General features: G+C 37.3%; 1 protein-coding gene across 2 annotated transcripts in view; it reads left to right on the forward strand.

Annotated features, from left to right (window-relative positions):
* The window catches only part of brwd1 (bromodomain and WD repeat domain containing 1), a 50,857-nt gene that overhangs the window by 12,164 nt on the left and 15,511 nt on the right, over nucleotides 1–23,182 (forward strand). Inside the window, exons 9-32 of one of the 2 annotated variants that reach the window (XM_048162147.1) lie at nucleotides 816–916; nucleotides 1,008–1,078; nucleotides 1,173–1,273; nucleotides 1,361–1,401; nucleotides 2,518–2,619; nucleotides 2,702–2,855; nucleotides 4,214–4,348; nucleotides 5,420–5,548; nucleotides 5,662–5,887; nucleotides 7,858–8,043; nucleotides 8,167–8,350; nucleotides 12,454–12,544; nucleotides 12,623–12,763; nucleotides 12,851–12,924; nucleotides 13,255–13,477; nucleotides 15,048–15,164; nucleotides 15,237–15,344; nucleotides 16,144–16,268; nucleotides 18,171–18,253; nucleotides 18,376–18,487; nucleotides 18,573–18,634; nucleotides 18,797–18,952; nucleotides 20,970–21,008; nucleotides 21,106–21,226. In XM_048162147.1, coding sequence (XP_048018104.1) covers nucleotides 816–916; nucleotides 1,008–1,078; nucleotides 1,173–1,273; nucleotides 1,361–1,401; nucleotides 2,518–2,619; nucleotides 2,702–2,855; nucleotides 4,214–4,348; nucleotides 5,420–5,548; nucleotides 5,662–5,887; nucleotides 7,858–8,043; nucleotides 8,167–8,350; nucleotides 12,454–12,544; nucleotides 12,623–12,763; nucleotides 12,851–12,924; nucleotides 13,255–13,477; nucleotides 15,048–15,164; nucleotides 15,237–15,344; nucleotides 16,144–16,268; nucleotides 18,171–18,253; nucleotides 18,376–18,487; nucleotides 18,573–18,634; nucleotides 18,797–18,952; nucleotides 20,970–21,008; nucleotides 21,106–21,226 — 2,882 coding nt within the window. The remainder of the gene's footprint in view (nucleotides 1–815; nucleotides 917–1,007; nucleotides 1,079–1,172; nucleotides 1,274–1,360; nucleotides 1,402–2,517; nucleotides 2,620–2,701; nucleotides 2,856–4,213; nucleotides 4,349–5,419; nucleotides 5,549–5,661; nucleotides 5,888–7,857; nucleotides 8,044–8,166; nucleotides 8,351–12,453; nucleotides 12,545–12,622; nucleotides 12,764–12,850; nucleotides 12,925–13,254; nucleotides 13,478–15,047; nucleotides 15,165–15,236; nucleotides 15,345–16,143; nucleotides 16,269–18,170; nucleotides 18,254–18,375; nucleotides 18,488–18,572; nucleotides 18,635–18,796; nucleotides 18,953–20,969; nucleotides 21,009–21,105; nucleotides 21,227–23,182) is intronic. The other variant, XM_048162148.1, reaches the window with a different exon arrangement.

Raw genomic sequence — 23,182 nt, forward strand, 5'->3', positions numbered from 1 at the left:
TGACTTTATATCTCACAATTCTGACTTTATAAAAAAATTGACTTTATATTTCGCAATTCTGACTTTATAAAAAATTGACTTTATATTTCGCTGACTTTATATTAAAATGTAAAATTAAAACAGTGGCGGGAATCTATCCGTCACACACACGAAGGATCTGCTGCGTGGAGACGCTCGTCTGATGCCTGTGATGGGCAAACTCGCGACTATGACAAGAACCTGACCAACCATGTACAGATACAATTTAAAATGCTGCATAACCATAAAATATAACATTACTTATCTAATCTGTCACATATTAACGACTACGGCAAATCAGCTGTTCTCCCGCAGTAGACTGTTACAGTAGAACGTCACCAAGTAGCAGATAAAGTCACGTGTTTGCAAGAGAACACCGTTCCATCAGCAGCTGTTGCATAAAGGGTTAGTTCACCCAAAAATAAAAATTCTGTCATTTACTGACCCTCAAGTTGTTCCAAACAACTGTGTGAGATTCTTTGTTCGGCTGAACACAAAAGAAGATAATTTGGAAGAAACCAAACAGATCTTGCCCTCCATTGACTACCATAGTAGGCAAAATAAATACTATGGCAGTCAATGGAGGACAAGATCTGTTTGGTTACTGACATTCTTTCAAATATCATCTTCTTTTGTGTTCAGCCGAACAACGAATCTCATACAGGTTTGAAACAACTTGAGGGTCAGTAAATGACAGAATCTTCATTTTTGGGTGAGCTAACCCTTTAATGTTAATGTTTTCAGTTGTATCATTTTCATGTTGTTTGCTCACTCCAACATCCTGTTTCTCTTTGTAGTTCTCTCCATTTGTCAAGGGCTCCAAAAGGTACATGGTGTCCACAGGAACTGATGCAACGGTGTGCTTCTGGCAGTGGGATGTGAATAATAACTGTTTCAGGTGAGGGCTCTTCACCACGTTAGAATGAAAATACGAGGAGCAGGTCAGAGATTGAGGTTCATTCTTCCTTCTTTCCTTTAATGCTGACCAGCGATCGTCCACACAAATTCACAGAGAGGCCGAGGCCTGGTGTTCAGACAGTCTGCTCTTCCTTCAGCCCTGGTGAGATGGACTGAATGTGTGAACTACTGCATCTCTACACATGTGTGTGTTTATGTAAGGCTTTTTCAGTGTGCGTTTGTTTCTCTTTATACAGGTGGCATGTTCCTTGCAACAGGAAGCACAGATGATGTCATCAGGATATACTACCTGGGCAGTGGCTGTCCTGAAAAACTAGCTGAGCTTGACTCTCACACAGTAAGAGCGCTCAGTTTTTAGGAGTAATTAAATCATTAGGTTTTGTGGGATTATCTCATATGATGTGTCCTGATTCTTCTTTTGTAGGACAAGGTGGACAGCATCCAGTTCTGTCATTCAGGAGAGAGGTAACATTGGTGGTTTAATACAAACAATGATTTTTATTTTTATTTTTTTATTTTTTATTTTTTTATTTTTTAGTGATGCACCGAAAATACATTTTTGAGGGCCGAATTTATTTACAGATTTGGTTATGTTTAATTGCGATTCTTCAATGGCACATTTTAACAGTCGGTGTCTGTTTCAACTAGGGATCAGCTACAACAGTTAAACATGTGAGCTGTGTGGATAGGTTGACTAGTATTGTTTCAACCGTGGAAAGACATCATTAAAACAGCTTGCAAACAGTCATGTACCGTTACATTTACTTCAGAAAAGCCACCCAGTGTCCTTAGTTTGATGGTTTACTAGAAGAAAATAATTCTAGAGATGAGCATTTTGTTAAATATATGCACTATATTACATATTACAGGGCTTCAGACTACAATTTATGTGCGGTTTAAAGGATTAGTTCACTTCTGAATTAAAATTTCCAGATAATTTTCTCACCTCCATGTCATCCAAGATGTTCATGTCTTTCTTTCTTCAGTGGAAAAGAAATGAAGGTTTTTGAGGAAAAGATTCCAGGATTTTTCTCCATATAGTGGACTTCACTGGGGTTCAACGGGTTGAAGGTCCAAATGTCAGTTTCAGTGCAGCTTCAAAGAGCTCTACATGATCCCAGACGAGGAATAAGAGTCTTATCTAGAGAAACCATCGGCCATTTTCTAAAAAAAAAATAAAATTATATACATTTTAACCACAAATGCTCATCTTGCACTGCTCTGCAATGTGCCACACATGACGTAATCATGTTGGAAAGATCACGTGTGACGTAGGTAGAAGTACCGCGAAAGGGTGAAAAACTCGATTTTCTCTTCCAACTTCAAAATTGTCCAACATCATTGTTTTACCTTTTTTTGTAAAGGGCGTTTGACTTAGTCTTTGACGTTCGCTTTGTAAACACTTGCTTGGTAATGTTTTCCTCAAAAACCGTAATTTCTTTTCAAATTAATAAAAAAAGACATGAACATTTTTTTTTATTTGGCTAAATGAAACCTGTAGATCTGTTTCAGTAAATTTAGGTGAATTACTATCGTTTTACTTCATGTGTTTTATACATCATTCTGTAATGTCTCTTGTAGGTTTGTGAGTGGCAGTCGAGACGGCACTGCTCGTATATGGCGACTGCATCAGAAACACCAATGGAAGAGCATTTTATTGGACATGTCTGCCACTCTTCCAGGGTATGGAAAGCCTCCGCAAAACTCAAGTGTTTCATTGATGCAGATTTGATATGCTAATAAAGTTTTTTCTTGTTTACTAAAGGTCTGCACCTTTAACAGAGGAAGAAAATTTCTTCAAACCCAAAGTCACCATGGTGTCCTGGGACCGCCATGACAACACAGTCATTACCGCCGTCAACAATTATCTTCTCAAAGTGTGGAATTCCTATACTGGACAGTTGCTTCATATCCTTAAAGTAAGACCATTTTCTGATGCACAGATCCTGAGATTTAGTTCAAGGATTAGATCACTCGAAACAAAAAAAATGTAATTGTCATTTATTTGTCTCTCCAGAAGTTCATCAGATTAAATATTAAATGTCTTTTACCTGACCAAACCTAACAGAAATTCTGAAAATTACATTTATTTTTTCATTTCAAGTTTAACATTTGGCAACAAACAAAGCAAAAAATAAGCAATGCAGACAGTGCAACAATTACTAATTAAAATCTGTTGAAATGTGAAAATGTACTCTCCAAACTTAAAGGTGCAGTAAACCATTTCTGAGAAACACTCTTGATATTTGAAATCAACCCAAACAAACACAACCCTCCCTTTATTGCTCCACCAACAAACATGCATGAACATGCAATGCAAGAGTAGGGATGGCTCAGTACCACAATTTTGGCTTTGGTACGGTACCACAATCTAATACAGAAATATCAATATTAAATCAATACCACGGGTCTGAATTTTGGTGCGGGTATTGCGCATAATTTTACTCACTCGCAGGTTTCGCGCTCATAAAGCATGAAATTACCGCAAATGTTTATTAGTAAATTAATCAACACATCAAATCAGTAATTTGAAAACTCTCTTGTGAGAAGTTTCTGCCCTCTCTATCTCTCAAAATAAGCAAATAGCATCTGGCCTCAAAAGACATGGTGCCTGCACTATAAAAGCACTATAAAAACACTCTGGTGGGCGTTTCGGGACATCTGACGGAAATCACTCGCCCACATCTTTTTAAACCATGCCAATTTGAACATCCAAGCGTTTTTATATAATTCAGTAGAACTCGGTAGCTCTTTGAGAGATGATTTCTTTGTGCTTATACCAACAACGCGCACACAAGCCGCCTGTAAAGAGCTCGCACGTTCCAGATTGAGTTGTTTTACTTTAAACGGTCAAATACACCAAAATATCCATCTTATAGTGAGTTATTCACATGAACACAGGCGGTTATGTCTTACGTGAATGTAAATGGTGTAATAGTATGTGTTGTAGCATGTGTAATAGTAGACTACATGGGATTAATTTTAGGGGTTTAAGCTTTTAAAGGATACCTAATTTATGATGATTACTAGGGGAAAAGGCAATAAAAAGTGCACCATGTGTCTCGGTAGCAGGACTGACAGTCAGTTAACAGGTTAAATGACCAAAATAAAACAATTTATTAAAATGAAGCAGTTTAAGTAGCCAAACAGAATTGTATCTTGCTATTTTGAGAAAGTTATTGCCTGTGTATCATGTGTTCAGTGAACAGGTCTGACACTACACCGTCAAGCATATAGATATATAGAGCTGAATGAATCTCTCTTCACCTTCTCACAGGGTCACGAGGCAGAGGTGTACGTTTTGGAGCCACATCCCTATGACCCTCGTGTCATGCTGTCTGCGGGGCATGATGGGAATGTCTTCATATGGGACCTCACCAGAGGCATTAAAACCATGCATTACTTTAATATGGTAGAGTATCCCAATGATCCTTTGGTTTGATTTCCAGAACTTCTTTCTAGTGTTGTCAAAACTGAAATTTTATAAATGTGACGCTTTGATGGGCTGTTGAGCGGATTCGTACACAATGGCCAATCAGAGGTGTTTACGAAGCCGCCCAACAGCGCTCAAAGCGTCACATTTTTAAAATTTCTGTACCGGCAACACTACATCTTTCTGAGTATCATACATTATTACATTCTCTTGAATAACCGATTCAATGACACACATTTTTAAAAAAAATCATTTTAGTCATTTGTCGCCATCTAGTGGTAAAACAATGTAAATAATACAGTCGTTATTTGAAGCATCGTTTTCAAAAGGAGTTTGATTGCTACCGTAGACATCAGTGTTTATATCTGAACTATAAACTTTTATCCCAGCACTTCTATGATAATTTGAACTATTGTATCACAGAAATAATGATACTATGAGGTTGAAATAATGACGACTGCTCTCGGATCAGCGGCAGCGCCAACACATTTGAATGTTGCGATATGATTTTACTGTCTTATACTGTGTATCTCTCTCATTGATATCTGATGCAAAGCATATATGAGTACTGCGAAGGCTTTTCAGTGCATTCATTACTATTAATATTCATGAAGTGAGTCATGGCTGTTAAAGGATACAGTGCTTCTCCCACACGTCCCACCAAAACTGTTTTTGGAAGAGGTTAAATCTATTTGTGGTGGCGGTCAATTTGTGGCAAGCTGCCACAAATATATCAATGTATGGGCCTAGGTAGTGTCACATCGCTTTCTCTCGTCTGCTTGAAAGAGATATTACGTCACGTGATATGCATAGATAATGACACATTTCGCCCTCTGTTAGAACAAATGTGGGTAACTTCTGTCCACCTCTTCTGTAAGCAAGGACTAAAATAAAGCAATTTCATTTGAATTTTGAAGAAAGAAAAAAAAAAAAAGTTTTTTTTTTTTTTTCCTCCCAGCCCTATTAAATATAATTGATTGTGTGTCTGATTGGTCCAGATGCTTCAATTAGACAGGCTTTTTTTTTTAATTATTGTTTCCTGTGGTGTAGATTGAAGGTCAAGGACATGGTGCTGTATTTGACTGTAAGTTCACCCCTGATGGTCATCGCTTTGCAATGACAGACTCTCACGGACATCTGGTTATTTTCGGGTTTGGGAGCTCCAAGCCTTATGAGAAGGTTTGTATGATTTCTAGTTGAGGAATCTGAAGTTGATCTTTTGATATCTGTATTGCACCAAGTTCCTAAATATAACTTCATGTTTTAATTAATGTCTCCAAAATGATCCTTAGCTTCCAGACCAGGTGTTTTTCCACACTGACTATCGGCCACTGATCCGGGACTCAAATGGGTTTGTTCTGGATGAGCAGACCCAGCAGGCCCCTCACCTGATGCCTTCTCCCTTCCTGGTGGACGTGGATGGGAACCCTCACCCTCCCAGATTTCAAAGACTGGTCCCAGGAAGAGAAAACATTGCAGATGAGCATTTAGTTCCTCAACTGGGTTATGTCGCTACAAGTAAGTTCCCTGCTGTTGACATAACGTTGTTGTAATGTATCGCTAGTTCACAGTTGACTGTTTTAGCATGCACAGAGTTCACTGTAAACAGTGTCTAGAAAAACCAGTTTCAGAACCGGTTCTTTTGAATTAAAAGAATTTGTACCAAAACCGAAATGAAAGTTTTCATCTTTAGTTTAAAACCAAAGATAAAGTTTATTTAATTATCAATGAATCTAATTTATTATCACTTTTATTATAATTTATCATTTAAATTGCACATAAGACACAAGTTTTATATTAGCCTTTTAATGATTTGAGGGTAATGTACATCCAGCCGTTTATCGCAGAATTAACCCCGTCAGGGTGATCAAGACGCCTATGTGAAGCGGCTACTTGCCACATGAGTAAATTGAACACAAAATATTGATTTGAGTTTAAATATTTTATTAGCTCATTAAACGCAAAACATCCACAAAGGAAAAAATGTTCAAACAAGTCAGACATTTTTGGCATAATATACAGATGTATCACTTTTTATACAGCTTTTCACCACATAAATAATGATGGGGATATGAAATATTGATTTAAGAAACTGTTTTCAAATCTTACTTGCTTATTAACTTCTCTATTACAGTATACAAAACAACCACTCTAGCAACACGGCGAACACTTTAACAATATTACTGTAGGCCTACTGTTAATACTGAAGTCCTCCAGTTTCATTATTACAGTAAATACAGTCGATAACTGAGTCATAAGATGGCATCAGCTGCATTTAAATTAAACGAGAGAGTGCGAGTGGCGTGATACGTGAGGTATGAAAGAACTGCCGGCCTCAAATACCTGGATGAGTTCCACTTTTACAGCGTTGCTGTTGACAAGTCATTATCAGGGAATAACTGACAATCAACATAAAGCATTTCAGAGAGCCCATGTAATTGTTTTTACTCCAATTCAATGTTGAAATAAAAGTATTTAAATGGTGGCTGTAATAACTTGTTTTCACTTATTCAAACATATGCTACATTAAAGTCAGCATTAGGGCTGCACGATATATCATTTTAGCATCAATATCACAATGTGTGTATCTGCGATAGTCCCATCGCAGGATGTGCGAAGTCAAGTATAGGAATCGTTAATCCGTATGGACCAGACACCACGGTTCAAAACGCACCTGATTCTCAGATTAATTGTTCAGCCATCATTTCAACATGTTTTAGGTCCTGTCAGTTTAAACATTTAAGCGATTTTAAACCATTTGAGCACACAAAGACTTGAAAGAGAACTCAAATCTGAAGGTGTGGCACACACACAGCCATGTACATGCAAAAAAAAGGTCAAAATGTAATTAAACATCAAGTATCCTCATAAACACAATTGCTTTTCGCTTAGGTGAACGAAACGATTGAGAAAGAAAACGGGATGTGTTACACTATTTTGGATCTGCTCATTTGGTCTTAAAGTGACAGCAGCCTAATATTCCTGCTGCTTTCTGTGTCATGAATGTTAATCAAACAACAAAAGACAAAGAGAAAAATCACTTTTGTAATTTTAACACGGATTAATTATAGTATTTTACATTTGATTATTCAATTTCTGTACCTGAATACTGTTAGACTTACCTGAAAAATATAAAAGCACTATTTTTCATTTGTATCTTTGCTCTATTATATTTATCTATGCTTGTAATTTGTTCATTATTTATTCACTCACCTACAAATTAACCCCAATCTTACACCTTATTTTTAAGGTGACTACATATGCTTACTATAACTGTTAAGGTTAGGGTTTGCTTTAGGGTTGGTTGTAATTGCATAATGCTAAATTTACTGTTATTTTTTTTATAGCAAGTTCATGTAACGTGACTATGTCAGCTTAAAATAAAGTGTTACATATATTTTCGGTTACGCGTCCATCACTAAAAACATTATGATCATACTGAGTGTTTCTGATTTACATCTTTGAAAATGGCCTTCATTGCGTTTCAGGTGATGGTGAGGTCGTGGAGCAGGTAATCAGTCAGCAGTCTGCCGAGAGTGAGGAGGTTCGTCACAGCGCCCTGGATTTTGCCATCCGCCAACTTCAACAGCATCATGACAGACAGGTTGCAGCTCAGGGAGAGGGTGGCGTTCCTGCTGCTGCCCGTGTGCCAGACCCTGGAACTCCCCGCAGAGGTGCCTATACATTGACCTCTTTTGCCATTTAAATCACAGCCTTGTACTCTTTGACACCCATTCCAGTAGATTTGCAGTTGAAACTCCAAGTCTCATCTAATAATTCTGTGTTTGATTGCATAGTGTCGCTGAACGAGCGCATGGAGGTGCAGTCTCCACCTAACGTGGGTTTACGGCGCAGTGGACAGGTAGAGGGAGTTCGGCAGATGCACCAGAATGCTCCACGCAGTCAGATGGCAACAGAAAGGGACCTTCAGGCCTGGAGACGCAGGGTGGTGGTACCTGAGCTTACGGCAAGTGGCTACAGGTGAGGTTTATATATTAATTAAATTAAATTTTATTCTCTTCAGTTATTTTATCGGTGTACAAATTAAGCCCCTTATTTAATCCTGGTGAAGGTCGGTAAAGAAAAGGGTCTGACATCAAATTAATATTTTTTTTCATTTTTAATTCCTTCTCATACATAAGGATTAGTTCACTTTCAAATGAAAATTAGCCCAAGCTTTACTCACCCTCAAGCCATCCTAGGTGTTTATGACTTTCTTCTTTCTGGGACCGATGAGTATGAGCTGAAGAAAGCGATTCCATCCTCGTACATCCATCATAAACGTGTGCTACGGGGGTGTTACTAAAGGCCTTCTGAAATGTAGCGATGCGTTTGTGTAATAAAAATATCCATATTTAACAAGTTATGAAGTAAAATATCTAGCTTCCACCAGACCACCTTCCATATTCAACGTACAAATAAAGTTTAAAATTCTTGCAGTTCAAAAACTTACGCTACGTCCTACGCTACGTCCTTCCCCTATTCATAACTTATTAAATATGGACATTTTTAAATATGGCCTTTATTAACCCTTTAAGACCTGAAGGCGCTTTTAGAGGTTTTTTTCCCTGAGCGACACACACAAAAGTAAAGACTTATAACACCAAAACTGTAGCAAGGAGTGTCAAAAGGTAGGTATCATTTGTTAGAACACTTTTTTACATTTTTAGAAAATATAAATGACATTGCATTTGGACATTTTCTTGCTGAGAAACTGCTGATAAAAGACAAAAAAAAAAAATATTTTTTTTTTATAATTTCTTTTTTTTAATTTTACATGGAATAACTCAGGAAGGCAATAAGATCGGAGAAAAAATATTTTTGGTGATGCTGTGCTACATGTGAAGTGCATCTGTTTAAAATTTTGTGGTGATAGCATATAGTTGAATAAAGTGTTATTAATTTTTTCGCAGCTAGATGGCGCCCATGGGCGGTAAACTCCGGTTTAGAGGCGCTTCTCAGCACTCCTTAGGAGTTTTTAAAAATGGTTTAAATTCATTAAAAATACAAGATTCTAAGCGTTAAGATCATTCCTATTTTGTGTTATTCCACGTTGGAAAATGAACATGGATGGTTCTGGGAACATTGGATACACACTGCATCCCGGAAAGATGAGACATGTTTTTAGCCACGTATGTTAAATCGTTCCGTGAGTAATATCTTGTGATCATTTTGAGTGAGTAATATCTGTGCGTTTTTCATGAAGTTATGAGCACGAGAAATCTACATATTTGCTACATTTGTATTCAGTTTTTATTGTAAACGCATATTACTCAGTCTCATTATAGAGTGAAAACAATGCAATAGAAGCATGTTGGAGGCTTGATCTGAACGTGACAAGTCTCTGGTTTTGTATGCAAAAGGAATTTTTGTGCGACCTATATGGGTTCAGTTTTTATTGGCTCTTAAAGAGAGACATGCAAACAGGAGCGCAGGTGCTCCATCGCAGGTAACCCGGTTCCCTGAGAAGAGAACAAGATGCTGCGTCATGGTGTTGATGCCTCCTGTGTGACCGGTGTCTGAAGCACGTGTGAAAACATGCCAGTGAAAACTATTGGCTGGCAGAGGTCAGATGATGCAGTGTATTCACGTCAAGACCATAAAAATGACCATGTTACTGACATTTTTTTAAAATTACTATTATTATTTTTATTATTTTGCTATATAATAAGTGTTACAATGTGGGCAGCAGGCGCAATGGCTGCATTTACACCAAATCTTAATGCACAGATCTGATCTTTTGACCATATTTGTTTTTTTGTTTTTTGTTTTTTTTGGCCAGTGTGTTTACATTGACTTTAGACGCGACTGGTATCCGATATCTGTGTTTACATTACTTCCTGCCCAAAATGATTGTCATTGATAGCTTTACATGCACATAGTAGATCATGGCCGTGCTATTAAAATTATTTACATATTTCACGTTGGGTGGTCCAACACGATCACATGAGAATGCGTATCAATAGTACGCGTGTGTAATCTCGTAGAATATATGCATATGATACGCAATTTTTCGCGTGCATAACCCTAACCCACGATATTGCACACTCGTATTATTGATAGGCCTATGCAGTTTCATGTGATTGGGCTCGGTGGTCTGTCAGAATGGATAAGTAAACAGCTGTCAGTGTCATGGATGTAATGCAGCGCGAATTCTGACTGAACGGATATAGACTGGAAAATAAAGGTAATTTGCGTTTGATATTTTATCTACAGTCAATTCGAGAGAGCAAGGGAGAGAGTAAAGTGAGAGAGTAGCTACAATGAAGCTTTTGGCTTATAAGAACAACATGCCGGTCTCTTTTAAATTAACTGGGCAAAGGTTGAAATTTAGCTGCTGAATGTATGTGTGTGCACAATTTCTTTCTAGAAAAAGATAGGCTAAAAGCTGCGAATTTTTAGTGCGAGTGCATACAAGCACGTCTGCTTCATAATACACCATTAAAGCTATCTTTTAGTGAGCAAACGTGCCGCCCTCGCCGTGTGGTGGCTTGGATTCCCAGGGGAATCGGATATACAGTACAGTCCAAAAGTTTGGAACCACTAAGATTTTTAATGTTTTTAAAACAAGTTTCGTCTGCTCACCAAGGCTACATTTATTTAATTAAAAATACAGTAAAAAACAGTAATATTGTGAAATATTATTACAATTTAAAATAACTGTTTTCTATTTAAATATATTTGACAAAGTAATTTATTCCTGTGATGCAAAGCTGAATTTTCAGCATCGTTACTCCAGTCTTCAGTGTCACATGATCCTTCAGAAATCATTCTAATATGCTGATTTTCTGCTCAATAAACATTTATGATTATTTTCAATGTTGAAAACAGTTGTGTACTTTTTTTTCAGGATTCCTTGATGAATAGAAAGTTCAAAAGAACAGCATTTATCTGAAATACAAAGCTTCTGTAGCATTATACACTACCGTTCAAAAGTTTGGGGTCAGTAAGAATTTTTATTTTTATTTTTTTGAAAAGAAATTAAAGAAATGAATACTTTTATTCAGCAAGGATGCATTAAATCAATCAAAAGTGGCAGTAAAGACATTTATAATGTGACAAAAGATTAGATTTCAGATAAACACTGTTCTTTTGAACTTTCTATTCATCAAATAATCCTGAGAAAAAATATTGTACACAAATATTTTGTACAATTGTACACATTAAATGTTTCTTGAGCAGCAAATCAGCATATTAGAATGATTTCTGAAGGATCATGTGACACTGAAGACTGGAGTAACGATGCTGAAAATTCAGCTTTGCATCACAGGAATAAATTACTTTGTCAAATATATTCAAATAGAAAACAGTTATTTTAAATTGTAATAATATTTCACAATATTACTGTTTTTACTGTATTTTTAATTAAATAAATGTAGCCTTGGTGAGCAGACGAAACTTCTTTTAAAAACATTAAAAATCTTAGTGGTTCCAAACTTTTGGACTGTACTGTACGTGTTTAGACGTAGGTTGCATGTCCAGAGATCGGATATGTATCGGATTTAAAACCACATTTGGAAGTGGCTCAGATCGGATGCGGAAAAAATCGGATCTCGTGCAGGTTTTTCTGTTTACGTGTGTGCAACAAATTCCAATCTGTGTCAGATGTGAGCAAAAGATCAGATTTTTTGTGGCAGTGTAAACACAGCCAAAGACAGAGATTCAAAAACAAAATGGGCGTTATTAATAATCCAAACACTCAGAATGAGCACGCAGGAGAATAACGCAAATGCATAAATGAGAACTGACCAAGAACATCTGAAACACAGGGCTATATAAACAGAGGTAGAACAAACTCAAAACATCATTCAATGTAATTGTGATAATTGAAATTAATAATCGCAATTACAATTTTAAGGGAATAATCGACAATTATGATTTGTCATAATCGTGCAGCCCTAGCGTCAACACTATGATGCAGCGTTGAAATTCCCTCGAAAGGGAACCAACTCATGTTGATTATCAGACAAAAAAGACTGGTATCATTGTAAAAATGGTTGATTTTATGGCAGTGGTTAAGTTCAGCCAGGTTAATAGAGCATTCAGAAAGGCTGGATAACAATGCAAATTGCTTCTTCATTTAGGGCACAGGAGTCGTTCAGAACATCCATGGGAGATGAGGAGGTCAGCCTTTACAACGTCAAGAGAAGAAGAGTGACCCACGCCAGCTTCAGGGTAGGGTTCTTTCTCCTTATGAACTGCATTATGGAAATTGATGTCAACACTCAGTGAACATCATGGTTCTGCCCATAGGATGATTCTGATGAAGAAGGGCCGTGCCTCAAACGTGCGCAGTCACGCAAACGGCAGAAAAACCAGCAACGTAAAGATAGTCTGGCTGAAGAGTACATAGAGTTCTCATGTGAGGAAGGAGAGGAGACGGCGTCTTCCGAGGTTGAGCATTTGTGATCATTTACTTTTTAAAACGCTGCCATATTAGACATGTCAATAACAATGTGTGTGTATGTTTTATTGGTGCAGGATAGTGAAATGGAGGGCAGTGATGTTGATTTGTCCATTGAGGATGAAGAGGAATGGAGGAGTGATAGCTCAAGGTATTTGTGTTGCCACCTTAATTGGTTTTAAAAAGGAAGATCTGCAAGTTAGCTTCCAATAATACCTTACAGTTAATCAAATTAAAATTGAAAATGTAAAGATATGGAATGCCTGGCACAGCTATTATTATTTATACTCAAAAACTATTGGAAATTTTGAGCTAATTGAAATGCTCAATTTTTGAATTCTGTTTGGTCCTGCTGGTGACAAAATTATAAGCTACACCCTTAAACTGATAAGACGTCCATATAGTGATTTCATTTCATGTTGTCATCGCTAACATATTCATGTGGGAAAGATTTACACTGTCTCTTTGTTCATGACTGAAGCCACTCCTCCAGTGATTATTCCGACTGGATGGCAGATGCAGGAATAAATTTGCGACCGTCCGCGTCTCCGTCCTCCCGACGACGTGCTACCCGCAGGATCAGCAGCTCTGAGGAAGAGGATGAGGAGGACGAAGATGTAGCGGATGAGGAGCAAACTCTAGATGAAGAGGAGCAGATGTCTTCACCCAGAAAGCACAAGAAGGCCAAAAGCAAAATGCCAAAGGTGTCTATTGGGCCGTACAGCACATCCATTACTGAAAGGCCCCGATATACTCACAGCGTAGTGTTTTTCATACTTTGAATAGGGGTAAAAAGAAGTTTGAAATACGTGACCAGAGCTATATTGTTCACGAACATCCCGATGCGGCCCACGCTGCTGAGAGCGCCATTTAGATGAATATGTAATTGTGTGCTGCGCTCTTTCCACTCTATAACAAAATAAACACAACAAAAATAACAGCAGTTAAGATCATAGCGATGTAGATGTTTGCACCAGCTCTGCAATTCGCCTTTCCAGTCCAATCACGTCACATTTATTTAAAAAAAAAAATAATTCAACAACAACAAAGCTGGAGAATCTCACGCAGCCAAAATGAGGATTGTCAGTAACGGTGTTCAGCCTTACATTGTTCAAACCGGAGTCGACACTGATGGAGAGACTCAGGAAGAAGTTACAACTTTTAGAATGAAACCGGACGTTTCTGAATGGTTAGTGGATAAATTTATGTAGTTGCTGTGGAGTTGATTCAACTCATCCACTAGCATGTGCCGTCATGTTCATCTTTTGTGTTGAATTGACCCTCGTTTGTGAAGCAGTCCGGCGTAAAATGACGGCATGTGTTCCGCATCGTTAGCTGAAGTTGGTCCTCGTCGGCTTTTTTTCGGCCGATGTTGAATCGGTGTCGGAGCTCGTCGGGCCATCTGATCATTCTGTTCAGATACTGCCACCTGCTGGTACGGAAAGGTATTTCTTCTTACGCAGGCGCAGAACGGACGTGCTACTTGGCCATCGGGTGTCGAGCGTTGGTTTGGTGTGTCAGGGCAACTTTGGACACAGACGCTGCCGACATGAGCCAACCCCGCAGTCTGCTTTTGTCGCCGCTAGTTCGTTGGTGTCAGCTTGATGTGTTCCGGCCTTAAAACAGAGAATTCTTTAAAAGAAAATGTCTCCTTTGCATTGAACTTTGAGCGTTGTAACTTTTCAGATGTTGTTTATGCTCAAACTGCAACATTACACACTAACTAAAGTTAAAAAAGTGAAATCATAATCAACCACCCCTTTAAATGAAGCAGCTTTATAGTGTTAAACATGAAATAAAACTGACTCTGTCGTTTTCAATTAGGATTACAACTTCATTTTCTACTATAAAGCGGTTCTTCGGTGCGTTCATGTTTTTACTCCCGGATGTCTGACCTCGACGGACTGAACAGAAGAAATGAACTCCATGTCGTAGAAGACTGAGCCTCAGAGCCACATACCTATTACGTAATTGCCACGAATCAATGGTAACACAAAGACGTGGACTTTTCTGGAAAGTTAGCTTTGGCAAGATGTTTCGAACTCCAAACGAACGTTTGTTATTCGATTTAGCTTGAAGTATATCGAGGCCTTTACTGTCACTATTACAAATTCTTATATGATCCTTTAAGTATCAACTTGGTACTGAAGTTCTTATTTAAATCCCTAGTTGTAATTCTGGAGAAGTATTTTTACTGTTGGCTAGCACTTATTTTGTGTTTGTCTTCATGAAAAAATGGTTTGAATTCAATGCAATTTGTTTTCTTATCCTTAGCCACCAAAACCGAGGCCTCCCATTAACAGAGAGATCTCAAATGAGTTCCGTCCCCCAGCGTGGATTACTGATGTCATTCCCCGAAAGTCCCCCTTCGTCCCTCAAATGGGAGACGAGGTACAGAATAAGTTCCGTTTGTATTAACGTATAACTGATCCATGTCTAAATCAACTCTTTTTCTGTACACAGGTCATCTATTTTCGTCAGGGTCATGAGGCGTATGTGGATGCAGTCTGTAGGACAAACCTGTACCCCATTAACCTAGACAGACAGCCATGGAAGAAGATGCAGTTAAGAGTAAGATCAAGACAATCCTAGGATTTTACTGATTTGTTCTTATCAGATGCAGTCAACTTTGCGTTGATCTGATCGTAACAGTTTGCATACAAACATCACTTGTCAGTATTTATATTTCCATCCATATATTTTTATGCAAATTTTAGGATGTCGCATAAAAATATGCTTGATGGAAATACCAAAATGCTCCTAAAAATCTTAAAATGCGCACAAAACTTAAGCGCTCAATTAAGGTGAATAATGTTTTTTATTTGGTAAGAAAACATGCCCACAAACTGCGATGGAAACACATTTACCGAATTGATTCCTGGGTGCGCATCAAATAAAAAACATGTGACTTTACCTCAAGAGATAACTGAACTATTACCAGTGAACCAATCTCATTGCACACTATCTAAAATATTGTTTTAGTCATTTCAGAATGATTTGGTATAATTCCCTCCCAGAAGCGTCTTCCAAACACAAGATAACATGACAGCATTTATTGCATTTCATCTGCACGCTCTGAGGTGCAAGTAATTTATTATATAAGAAAAATCCTCACTGATTTCACCTGTGCAAATGCAAAGTTTAATTCGCAACTTTGGATGGAGACATAGGTAGTGCAGCAAGGCTATTTTTATTTGTCTGCATTTATTTGTTGTAGTGACCAACAACAAGCCACAGATGCTGTCATAAGGTTCTGTTTCCTTGTATTTAACCATGAACATTTCTTTAAAAAATGCATGCAACTCACCTAACCTTTTAATGTTTTCAGCATGTTTGGCTTTGAAAATTATAAATCTCATGTTTTTATCAGGACCAAGAGTTTGTGAAAATAACAGGGATCAAGTATGAAGTCTGCCCTCCAACCCTGTGTTGTCTGAAACTGACCCTGATTGACCCTGGAACAGGCAAAATAACAGACCGATCCTTTTCAATAAAGTAAGTCTGCAAGCAGTGCTGGGTAGATTACATACAAATTTTAGTCCATTACTGAATACAGATTGATAAAAATTGTGTCAGGGTTCCTATGTAGTTTGGAAAAGTTTGGAATTGGAGTAATTTCCAGGTCTGGAAAAGAATGGGAAAAATATTTGCATTTCCAGACTATTGCTCCCATTTAGTTTTCTATAATAGAAAGTTAAAGGATTAGTCCACTTTTAAATAAACTTTTCCTGATAATTTACTCTCCTCCATGTCATCCAAGATGTTCATGTATTTCTTTCTTCAGTGGAAAAGAAATGAAGGTTTTTGAGGAAAACATTCCAGGATTATTCTCCTTATAGTGGACTTCAATGGCCTCCAGACGGTTGAAGGTCAAAATTACAGTTTCAGTGCAGCTTCAAAGAGCTTTAAACGACACCAGACGAGGAATAAGGGTCTTATCTAGCGAAACGATCGGTCATTTTTGAAAAAAAAAAAATGTAAATGTATATGCTTTATAAACACAAAATATCGCCTTGAACATACTTCCCGTTTCTGCATTCTTCAAAACGCTTACGCTGGATGTCCTACACCTTCCCTATTCAACTTACGGAAAAAAACAAAACTGGCGCCGCGTTCGTTCCAACAACATTAAGTTCATTAAACATTACATAAGGGTTTTGGTGAAGGAACTGCAGGAAGTCACAAGTAATACTCACTAAAATGATTTATTTATTTATTTTGCTTCATTCTTTTGAAAATAAAGCAAAGCTTAAATATTTTATTTATGCTGTGTGGCCTCTCAATTTTCCATGTAATTATATCCTTTATGAACATATATGCAATAGGCTGTTTTAGAAAGAAAAATGTAAAAGATAAATAATGAGGGAGAAAAATCACTGAATTAAGAATAATTTACTGCCATTTTGTGAATATTAAGTTATCATGTAACCAATAAAAAATGTAACCAGTCTGAGTTTACTCTGAGTTTACTATTTTACTATTCTGAGTAAAATACTGTAAAACAATGCATTCTGGGTAATATTACAGTGGGTACGGAAAGTATTCAGACCCCCTTAAATGTTTCACTCTTTATTATATTGCAGCCATTTGCTAAAATCATTTGTTCATTTTGTTCCTCATTAATGTACACACAGCACCCCATATTGACAGAAAAACACAGAATTGTTGACATTTTTGCAGATTTATTAAAAAAGAAAAACTGAAATATCACATGGTCCTAAGTATTCAGACCCTTTGCTGTGACACTCATATATTTAACTCAGGTGCTGTCCATTTCTTCTGATCATCCTTGAGATGGTTCTACACCTTCATTTGAGTCCAGCTGTGTTTGATTATACTGATTGGACTTGATTAGGAAAGCCACACACCTGTCTATATAAGACCTTACAGCTCACAGTGCATGTCAGAGCAAATGAGAATCATGAGGTCAAAGGAACTGCCTGAAGAGCTCAGAGACAGAATTGTGGCAAGGCACAGATCTGGCCAAGGTTACAAAAAATTTCTGCTGCGCTTAAGGTTCCTAAGAGCACAGTGGCCTCCATAATCCTTAAATGGAAGACGTTTGGGACGACCAGAACCCTTCCTAGAGTACTTTCCGTACCCACTGTATTTGTCGTAACCTATAGGATGCTTTCTTGAAAATGACAAATATTTCCCAGGATACATTGTTTTACAGTATATTACAATGCATTCTGTGTATTACAGTGCATTCTGGGTAATATTATTTAAAGTTTGAGAAAGTAACCGATAGGAATCTGATTACATAATCCAGATTGTATGTAATTGCTTATTCCCCAGCACTGTTGGAAAGATATGATTTAAAATTAAAATGATCTTTCAGCTTCTTTGTATAGATTTTTAAGCAAAACTAACTGTTTTGGTTCCGTTTTTCCTTAGATATCATGACATGCCTGATGTAATTGATTTTCTGGTGCTGCGTCAAAGCTACGACGAGGCGCGGAACAGAGTGTGGAGACCGAGTAAGTGTGCCTGAGAATAGAGTCGAGAAAGCCTGCTGTGGTACCCTGATTCAGTTCAGTCTTCTACAGAAATCAAGCATTCAGTCATGTCTGTTCTGGTTTTCCTGCTTTGGTTTCTGTAGATGATCGGTTTCGCTCCGTGATCGATGACGCCTGGTGGTTTGGGACCATAGTTTGTCAGGAGCCATATCAGGCCGAGTATCCCGACAGCCATTTTCAGTGCTTCAAAGTCAAGTAAGCCCAAACTTTGTTTGAATTATTGGGAGCTGTGGCGTAGACCTTAGGCATTGGCTGTGATGTTAACTTTCTGATTTTGCAGATGGGATAATGGCGAGACCGAAAAGCTGAGTCCATGGGATGTTGAAGCTATTCCTGAAAACGGTACTTCTGACCACTTGAGCTTTATTTAACCAGATAAATGCAATGCAAATCAGCAGTCTTTGCACTAAATTCGGTTGTTTGGCTTGTTTGTTTGAAGGCGATTTATTGTTTTAATAAAGCAAATGGTCTGTTTATTGGATTGTTTGGGTTTCCATCCTGCAGCTGAACAGCCGGAGTCGGAGAGCGCTGGAGTGCCTGTGACAGATGAGGAGATGATCGATATCCTGTATAAACCTCAGGAGGGTGAATGGGGGGACAGGGGTCGAGACCAAGAGAGCGCACGCGTCATTGCAGGCATAGAACAGCTTGTGACTGTGGGTACGTTTGATTTCGCAGTTATCCTGTTCTGAGTTTTTACAGTGATCTATTTCTATCAGTTTTGTGTCATATCTTTAAAGCTACACAACGTAACACTTGGCCCGCTAGAAAAAATCTGCATGCCTTTTGCAGAAGAATGGTGTTTTGGTTGTGCTTCGGCTCTGTGCAGATGAATATGACCCTTCACAATAGATAATGCTTTACAATGAACTACATATGATAATTTATCTGTTCAATACAATAGCTTACTCAACTTGCTCGCCAAAAATGCCATCTCCGATTTCAAATCCCGCAGTGTTGATTGTTTTCGTTGAGCTCTGTTGTTCAGACAGACTCTCCTCTGTTTGTCGTTTGTTCAAAACGGGTTGGAGTTTTAACTGGTCCATTTCTCGTTGTGACAACCAACCTGTGCCACTTCAGGGCTCGACATTAAGCTTTGTCATGTTCTTGTAAATCGGTCATTCACTTGTAATAAAAAGTTAACTTGTAGTAAAAATTTTCAAATTCTTGAATTTGATCAATAAATTCAGTTAGAATAATAAGACACAATAGGGCTGTTTCCAATCAAATTAAATCATTTACACTAAAAAAACATAATTTTTAAGTCTGCATTTATTTATTTTTTACCTTTTATAAAGGACATTTTTCCCCTAATCTTATTAAATGTATGATTCATTTCAAATTCTTGAATTTGATCAATAAATTCAGTTAGAATAATAACACAAAATAGGGCTGTTTCCAATCAAATTAAATCATTTACACTAAAAAAAAAAACAATTTTTTACAATATTTTACAGTATTTGAAAATACAAATAAGAAATGTTGGGAGAAAAATAATACTTTTAAAAATGAAACTAAACTGCCAGTAGGTGGCGGCAGATGGCATCTTAATTAGTGAGTCATTGAATCATTCATTCAAACGATTTGTTCAAACAGCTGATTCATTCAAGAATGAGTCAGTTGTTTATGAATGGGTCATTGAATCTTTGAATCAAACGATTCATTCAAAACACTGAATCAAAACAATCAAAAGCCTCGACAGCACAACCTTGTTACCATCAGTACATTATACATTATTATCCACTAACGAATGCCACTTACACTAAATGTGATAATAATAAAAAATAAGGCATTCTCGCATTTTGGCGATTCCCTAGTTATTTTATTATTGACATTTTAATCAGGCTACTTGTCTGGTCGGGCAAATAAAATTCTCTTTCACTTGCCCCTTCAAAAAATCCACTCGTCCCAAACAAGCATTAATGTCGAGCCCTGCACTTTTCTCTATTTACAAATAAGACGAGACACGCATAGGCGAGTGACTTATGTTCGCAATTTCCTACGAAAAACATCCGTAAGGTCTAAAATATAAACACTTGGCTTACCGTAGTGAAGCAGAGAAAGACAAAAACATGTTTAGGAAGAAGGATTGTTGATGTGTTATTTAAACTTTGTTCATTTTGAACAAAAAAAACTTACATAGTGTACCTTTTAAGCAAATCAGATTTTGATGGTCTACTAGCACTTAAAGGATTAGTTCACCCCAAAATGAAAATTGTCATATATTTTTTTTTTTTTTTTACCTCGCCCTCATTTCGTTTCAAACTTTTGTTCATCTTTGGGACACGCATATTTTTTTTTATGAATAATATTTCTTCATCCATTGAAAGTACATGTAATTAACATTTTCAAGCTGCTAAAAGTTCATAAAGACATGGTAAAATTAATCCATATGAATTGAGCTGTTTAATCCTAGTCTGAGGAGACCTCATTGGTTCTTACTCATCAAGAACACGTTTTGAGTTTCATTTGCCATATTTGATGTGCTCTATGTTGATCAAAGTTTATATGTGAATAAAAGCCTGTTTGTCATATAAAGCAAACATGTCTCTTCAGAACACTCGGATTAAACCACTCAATTCATTTGGATGATTATTATATTTTTTTTTAATGTACAATTTAAAGCTTGAAAATGTTGATTAGAGAATTTAAAAAAATCTTCATTTGTGTTTTAAAGATAAGAACAAAAGTCTTACAGGTTTGGAACGACATGAGGGTGAGTAATTAATGACAGAATTTCATTGTTGCGTGAACTGACCCTTTAAATGTGACCCTCTGTCTTATCAAATGTCAATTTCTGTCCTCTTCAACAGACATCACAGCACCTTTCTCTGGTCCGGTCGATCTTGCTCAGTATCCTACATATTGTGCTGTCATTGCATATCCCACTGACCTGAACACCATCAAACTGCGGCTCAGGCACAACTTCTACAGGTTTGTATCTTAATAGGCATAGCCCACCTAAAAATAAAAATTGTCTCCATTTAGGTCAGTGTTCATTCTGCTTTTTTCCCTGCAAAAAACACTAAGTCGTTTGTACAACTTGTAGTCTTTAGTTGTAACTATCACCAATATTTATAGGGTTAAAAATGTACATGTAAATGATATTCTATTTTCCTGTCAAAATAACAGAGTTCATTTGGATTTATTCATCTGTTAAGAACAAGCAAGAAGAGATGCTGGTTTCTCTGGTAGTGGGCGGCACTAATGCGCAAACTGCGATCTCATTGGCTGATGCTCATCTATTTTCGTCCCTGTTTTGATTTCAGTAAATCAGTGCTGACAATGTGATGAATATTCATGAACCCAGGAGCTCATCAATCCTTAGTGCGTTGTATATTTTTATCAGTAGTAGAATTATCCTTTTAATAATAATTATCTGTTACGATTATATATTTTTTACGGAAACACTGAATGACCAACAATATCTTAAGCACCCGCACCAGTCCTAAGTTCAGTTAAAATGACAAATATGTGTTTTAGTTCTAGTTACTAAAGTTCTCTCATTAAATAGTGCTTGATTATTATAATATCTTAATATAATGCTTGATTGACTGATGTTAAGAGTGTACGTGCAAATATATTTAAAAAGCTGTGCCATTTTACAAAGATAAGCTGATTTGGTGGAATCTAGGGCTGCCCTCGACTAAAGATTTTTCTAGTCGACCAGTAGTCGTTCATTTAAGCCAGTGGTCACCAACCTTTTTAAGCCCAAGATCCCTGACCTCGACCTTTTTGAAAGACGAGATCTACTTGATAGAAAAAGACAGCCCAGATTGTGTTTTGTATTTTTTTCGTGGTCATTGTAGATTCTGATTTATTTATTTATTTATTTTTAGAAGCAAATTGGCCGATTCCGATACTGGTTGCAGATATTTATTATTAATATTATTATAATAAACAAAAATACATAGCCATTTCAAATTAGAGGGAACCACTGCTTTAATCACAGTCCAAACAAAGATGCTACGCACGTTGCATGAGCAGTTGTTTTTTATTTGAATTAGATTTAATTTCAAGATTCAAAGCAAAAACAGAACGGTCTGACTTTATCTTTGTGAAATTATAAATGCTACACACAAAAAAAGAGCATGAAACAAAAACAGCAGGCTAAATGAGACGCAGATTCACTCTGACAGAAGGTGGCGCTTTTATGGAGCAGCAGTGATACAGCGTTTCCTTGGTTACCGCTGTAAACAAAGTTGAACTGCGCTAATAATTAGCTACTTTATTCGGAGGTAAGAGGGAAATAAAATGTCATTGCCATCGAAATCTTCCTGAAGACTGATCTCCTTTTAGAGATGAATTTCTAATCCCTCACCCCCAATTCAATATTTATATTTTCTTCCTATATTTCGAGCATCGTGAACAGTGAGCTGCTCTGCCTGCTACAGAATTTTCTCCTCTTCGCGTCCGTCTTCAGCGTCTCTGGCCTCTTGTTAACGGCCGTTTACAGACTCAGACATAATGTGGGCTATTTACCTTTATCTGTCTGTCTCCAGAAAATAACATAAAATAAATACAAAAATACAATACAAAGACTGGAGAAATGTAATGTATCTTTGTACTCATATTTCTGTTATTTTTCGCGAGCTACTGGAACAGTGATAAAGATCGACCAGTCGATCGCGATCGACGGGTTGGCGACCACTGATTTAAGCCATTAGTCGACTAATCGCGCATTTATATTAATAAGCCATAAATCATCATATTAATGAGCCTTTAATCTTATGTATACATAGCCTAATCAGTGCTCAAACCATAGACTGTAAAAAAATATGGACGTAGCGTCCGTGACGTCACCCATAGAGTTCTGAACAGCAGTTTTGACGCCTAAATGAGGACGCGGCCATCTTAGCTGCGCGTCACAGCACGTCACTCCCGGATAAC

This window comes from Megalobrama amblycephala, linkage group LG16, assembly GCF_018812025.1.
Source record: "Megalobrama amblycephala isolate DHTTF-2021 linkage group LG16, ASM1881202v1, whole genome shotgun sequence".
NCBI classification, from domain to species: domain Eukaryota; kingdom Metazoa; phylum Chordata; class Actinopteri; order Cypriniformes; family Xenocyprididae; genus Megalobrama; species Megalobrama amblycephala.